At 56.2% G+C, this 5,815-nt stretch overlaps 1 protein-coding gene across 1 annotated transcript in view; it reads right to left on the bottom strand.

The window, feature by feature from the left end:
• Positions 1-3,303, bottom strand: part of Dnaaf5 (dynein axonemal assembly factor 5) — a 38,190-nt gene extending 34,887 nt beyond the window's left edge. Inside the window, exons 1-4 of the mRNA XM_021162954.2 lie at positions 2,703-3,303; positions 1,872-2,056; positions 596-720; positions 85-203 (exon numbers count right to left, since the gene is read on the bottom strand). Coding sequence (XP_021018613.1) covers positions 85-203; positions 596-720; positions 1,872-2,056; positions 2,703-3,291 — 1,018 coding nt within the window. The 5' untranslated portion in view covers positions 3,292-3,303. The remainder of the gene's footprint in view (positions 1-84; positions 204-595; positions 721-1,871; positions 2,057-2,702) is intronic.
• Positions 3,304-5,815: the final 2,512 nt, after the last annotated feature.

The raw sequence follows: 5,815 nt of genomic DNA, 5'->3' as shown, positions 1-5,815 counted from the left end.
AGCACCACTCACCGTGCTCAGGGCTGTGCCCGCAGCAGCACCACTCACCGTGCTCAGGGCTGTGCCCGCAGCAGCACCACTCACCGTGCTCAGGGTAGTTGGGAGGAGGAGGTGAGGCGAAGTCCAGCTTGTCCTTTAGATCTGCCTCGTTCTCCTGCTGCCACTGCAGCCCGACCTTCTCCCACAGGCTGGTGGCTGTCTGCCTGCAACACAGCAACACAGGAGTGGCGGTGAGGTCTGGGTGCCGGGAGACCCCGTCCATGAAGGCCCTGACCACAGAAGCCTCAAGGGAACACCTGCTGGGCTGGGGAGAAGGGGGAGGTAACACACATCACTTGGCAGGAGTGGCCTTCAGACAAGCTCTGACTACATGGTGACAACACCAGCAGAGGCCTGATGTCCACCTATGGGCCCAACTGAAATACTAAAAAGGTCCAACAGGGTCTTAATGATGGGAAACAGGTCAGATGACACAGACCACATAACACATGGAATAAGGGCACAGGCAGATTCTTTGGGCAACTCTGGAGCGAAGCTCTTGTTCCAAATCAGGTAGGGGACACCACGCCAGCCACCTGCCCGGCGGGACACTTACCGGATCTCAGGCATTTCATCACTGAAGCTGCTGAGCAGCAGTGGGGTGAGCTTGTGTAGGAAGGAGTAGCGGTCCCGGAGATTCAGCAGCCATCCCCCGACCACCGAGGTCACTGCCTGCCGGACCTGCCGCAAGAGAATAGAGAAGCATCACTCATGAGTTCCTGGGAAGGGTGGCTCAGAGTCCTGCTGTGGGGATATTAGTCCTGAAACAGGGGTGGGCACAGCCGCCCCCACCCCCGACAAATGAGAGAATCACTGCTGATCCAGACCTTCGTAACACCCACTAGCTCTGTCCTCTGTGGATTCACTGTCCCCTGGCAATATAACTGCGTTTGCAGTCTTGTCACCATGATACCTGGGTGTTTTATGGGTTGTAGTGATGATAGATGCACCTTGTATGACATGTGACAGGACTCTATGACAATTCTATAGCAAGCAAATGGAGAGGCATACATGGAGAACTGCTTACGGCTGGAACGAGGATAACTGGGTACAGGCGACAACCGTGCCAACACTGTGGCTGTAATTCACAAGGCTGTGTGTGGTACAGAGGACGGGCTCTAGCACCTCGTACATGCTGAGCAAGTGCTCTACGTCTGAGCTACTATCCCAACCCGGAGATGATTAACTCAATTCACAAGTTTGAGGTGAGTGGGTGAATCACACACATGTGAATGACGTGATAGAGAGATATACAATCAAACAAGATAAAAAGATGGGCTGCGAGCCTACAGCAGGATGGGGGAGGACATGCAGGCTGGGCACCTGCACAAGTGACGCAGGTGTGGAGGCAGGAGGGTCCTGACACACTCAGGCCAACGTGGTCATCAAAGGGAGGGGACACAACTTGTTACTGTGTGGAGGGTCTGACTGTGATGGGGACAGCTTCTGGAGCATGCTGCCCGCTTCCCCTCTTCCCACCTAGCCAGGGTCATGTGCTCCCCCCTTCACTTGTTTCCTCCCTTGGAGACAGAGCCTGCCTACCTCCAGTCCTTTCTCTGTAGGGGACATTACCATAAGCTACAACAGCTTAAGGTCTGAGACAGGCCTGTGTTCTGAAAGCCAGTGAGTGCTCTGTCTACATCTGGAGGGCTCCTGTCTGCCCCCACCAGCATGGAGACCACCCCAGCACCGGACTTCCGTTCTGTCCTTCCCGGCAAGGCCCTAAGCACTAGGCCCTGCACTGAAATCCTCCCAGTGGATGAGCACACGAGGGCACTTCTATTAACAGAAGCACATGGTTTCAGGACTGTCAAGCAGAAAACTCCCAGTACCTGAGGGACGTCGTCGAAGAGTCTTTGAGCAAAGTGGGAAAGGACATCATCCACTGAGTTCCCACTGCCAAACTGGATCACAGTGCCCGTGGCTTCGATAACGGCTACCCGGACCTTCCAGTGCTGGTGGGAGATGGTCTGCATCAGGGGGCCTATCAGGGACTCCGACTGCATGTGGAAGTGCTCTGTGGGATTAGGGAGGCTGCTGGTTATGGGATACAGCTTCATGGGGCCCTGTTCTGTGGCTACCATCAAACCTTCCTCTGGCCTCTGCTAGCCTCAGCTCCCACTTTTCCTCTCCAGTGGTGCTGGGAGCTGCTTATGCTCCAGGCATCCGGAGGGATATATACACCTATTTCAAAAGGTTGGCTCCCCCCTACCCTCAGGAAGACTTTAAACACTAGGCAGGGCCTCTTACTTTTCCAAACTCTAGTCTAGAAGGAAAAAAGGGAAAAGGCCCTGATCAAGCAGAGCTGTAGATAGAGGGTAGAAATAAACGAGAAGCAGCCTCCCTTCATCCAGGAAGTTAGTGACCCGAGTCAGAGACAGAGAAGACACTGCAGTAAAGAAACTGAATTCAGTTGTCCTTTCCCACATGAGTTCCATAACCCAGCATAAAAATGATCATGAAATGGGTGTGACACAGGTCTGAGAGTCTAGCACTTTAGGCTGAAGCAGAAGCATCGTTAAGTTTGACGCCAGCCAGGGCTACACGGTGAGATCTCTTGTCTCGTGCCCCCTCCTATCTGAAATGACCTTTCGAAGGAACCAGCCCACTTTAGTTCAGTTTCTGGACATCTAGGTAACCAGGGAAGCGGATCCGACGCTCACCCGGAGTGGCACGGGCCAGAGCGGCTGCGCACTCGCAGCCCTCCCGGCGCACCGCAGCGAAGGGGTCGAGCAGCGCGGCCCGCAAGGCGCGCACGGCGTCGTCCAGGTGGGGCGCGAGCGCGGCGCCGCCCAGGTCCACGGCGAGGTGGAGCAGCTGCACGAGGGCGAGACGCAGCTCCTCGCAGGGCTCCGGCGGCGGCCGCGCGAGTTCAGGTCGGGCTAAGCGTGCGCTGAGCGCGGGCAGCAGACGCGGCAGAGCGTCGCGGGGCCGCGCGGCGCGGCGCAGGCCAAGGTCGAGCAGGTGAGCGGCCAGCGCGCGGCAGCCCTCGGCCGGATCGCTCAGAAGCCGCAGCAGGCGCGGCAGCAGCAGACGGGACCAGGGGCCCTGGAAGGCCGCGGAATCCGCGCCGGGCCGCACCGCCTCTTCCAGTGCCTGCTCCAGAGCCTCCAGAGCGCGCCGCCGTCCCAGTTTACTTTCCGTCTCCAGCCCCGGTAGCAGGCGGCCGAGCGCGCGGGTCAGTTCCGCGGCTTCAGCCGCCTCGGTGAAGCCCGCGGCCGCGGCCACCTCCGCCTCCGCCGGCGCCGCCATCTTGAGCGCGTTGCCTGTCTCCAAGGGAACCGGCGCTAGTACGTTGGTCCGAGCACGCTTTACGGCAAGACTTCCGGCTGCCTGGGTTGCTCGAGGCTGAGTGCGCGCCTCTTAGGAGTGACGCTGGGGGAGGGGCCAGGGGAAGTGGGCGGGCAAAGGGCTTAGAGGGCGGAGTGACGGGGCCGGAGGACAAGAAAGGCTAAGAGAAGCAAGTGTAATTGGCTAGGTTCCGGAGTCGAGGCGCGAACCTTGAGGGCGAGGCAGAAGGCAGCAAATTCCGCAAGGAGGTGTGGGCGGTACGAGGGGGGGTTGGTAGGTGGGACACGGGCCTCTTGGGTAGGGGCTTAGTGTAAAGAGAGGGGAATAAGGGATAATGGGAGGGGAAAGAACCAAATAGGCGGGGTGTGGACTTCGGGAGCTTTGCAGGAGGTGGCAGGCGGAGCCCTGGCTTTTGTGGGCGGGGCGAAGAATAAGGGTCTACGGGAAGGAGGCGGGGCAAGGAGTAGTGACTGGGATGGGGGGTAGGTGGGCGGGGCATGGGCCGCGGAGCTGGCCGACAAGTTTCAATAATAGGTGGGGTGCAGGTTTGGAGAAGGGACATAAAGCTCGAGGTTGGGGTGTGGGTCTGATTAAGGTGAAGTGTGAGAAATGAGGGGCCCGAGACAAGGGTTGACAGGTGGGACGCAGGCTTTAGGGCGTGGCAAATGGCTAGGGGCGGGGCCAAGAGTGGGGCTGGCCTGTGCCTGAGTCTGAAACTTGGCCAGAGTGGCCAAGCTTCTGCAAGCCTGCACCTTTAGGTTCCTTTCCCCAGGGGCAGCTTAAGCTGAGGTTCTTTCTAATGGTGTAGATATGGCTGATCCTTACTGGGTTCCTCAGAGGTCATTAAGAAGTCAAGTGTGGATCTGCCACGCTGTCTGACCTCAGTTTAGACATGCAGTATCCTCGATGGCTGGAAGTGTTTTAGGGGGGTCAGAGATGGTTGTCAGTGGTCAGGACCCCCGCTGGGCACTTCTTAGTCCTGACTCAGTGTTGCATGACCTGGGCATCCAGATGAGTCACATCTGAGAACAGGCCTATAATGTTAGGGGTTGGGTTTTATAACAAATTTGGCCTTTTTTGTCGTTGACATTAGTTTTGTGGGAAATCGGTGTGAACCCTAAGGTGTTTTGAATGTGGTGTGGAAGCTTTAGGGAAACCATGTAAAGTTGCTTGGGGTAGCAAAAGAGTTGTGAAGAGAGGTGCCTGGCCAAGCAAAGGCTTGGTGTTAGAGGTGTCATGGACTCGTATGTCAAAGTCTTAAGCCTAGATGTGCAAGCCTTGAGAAGGCTTTGTGAATGTTAGGTGGGCAGACAGCAAGCCCAGGGAAGCAGCCCTCCCAACTTCATCTTAGCCCAGCATCCCAGTATGTGAGGGTTGTGGTCGGCCGTGGCAGCTGAAGCTGATGGTGCTTGTCTGTGGCCAGGGGAACTCTTAGGGGAAGGAGAAGTGTCTTGTAGGGAACAAGGGAATGTGCAGGACAGCCAGGATAGCCTTTGTCTCTCTGCAGGGAGCCAAGGAAGATGCTTTAAGTAGAACACTGAAAGCTAAGTCTGCACTATTAAGGATGCCTGTGGCTGCTGTGAAGGCTGGGATGGACCAGCAGGGATGGCCTGTAGGTCCTGTGAGCAGTAATGAGTTCGCCTTTCCTGTTCCCTCCATCTAAATACAACTAAATATCCCACAAGAAACACCCAGTAGGAAAAGGACTTGAGAGTTGAAAATAACTACACTGGCCTGGAACTCAGAACTTGGGCTGTGTTTCCTTTTTCTTTGATTTCTGAGCCAGGGCCCCAGAGAGGCCCACACGATGGCCAAGAGATACAGGGCAAGTCTTCTGGGAAACCCCTCTCTCTGGCCAGTGGCAGGAGAGACCTAGAACAATGCCCAGCAGAGACTTTAACCAGTGTTCCAGTCCCAGTCCACAGTCTGTCCCCAGTGACAGTGTCAGAGCACCTGTAGGCTCACCTGACCCTGCCTGCACATGGGGGTGCCGGTGGGGACCACATAGGTAGTGTTGTGAAGCTGCCTGTCAGCAGGAGACCCACATCCTCAGTAGGATAGACCCCAGAGATGCCTTCATAACCCTGCAGATGACACCAGCAGGGACCAAGGAGCCCCACCCGTGCCAGAGACTCAAACAGACCAGGAGAGCAAAGCGGGGATGCCAGAGACAAAGCCAGCATTGGAACGAGAGGCCACAGCGGCAGGCCAGATTGCACATGTGACATACAGCCACACGCTGGCATTAGCAGCTAGCTGCCTGCTAACGTAGAAGAACCAGGAGTCTCCAAACAGAGTAACCCAAATGTCCAGCGTACATTTGAAAAAACCGCTTATCATTCCAAGAACATTCGCAATGTGAATGCAAAAAGGCTGCTCACTGAAATGGATGCCAAAATGAGCCATCTGCCAAGGACTTGTCGACAACCATGAAAATCGCTTTCAGAAGCAATTAGAAGAAAAAGTGATTACAAACTCATTTAAA

The sequence above is a fragment of the Mus caroli genome, chromosome 5, assembly GCF_900094665.2.
Source record: "Mus caroli chromosome 5, CAROLI_EIJ_v1.1, whole genome shotgun sequence".
In the NCBI taxonomy this organism is placed as follows: Eukaryota; Metazoa; Chordata; class Mammalia; order Rodentia; family Muridae; genus Mus; species Mus caroli.
Note: the sequence above shows the minus strand (reverse complement) of the source record. Positions and strands in the feature narration are given on the sequence as shown.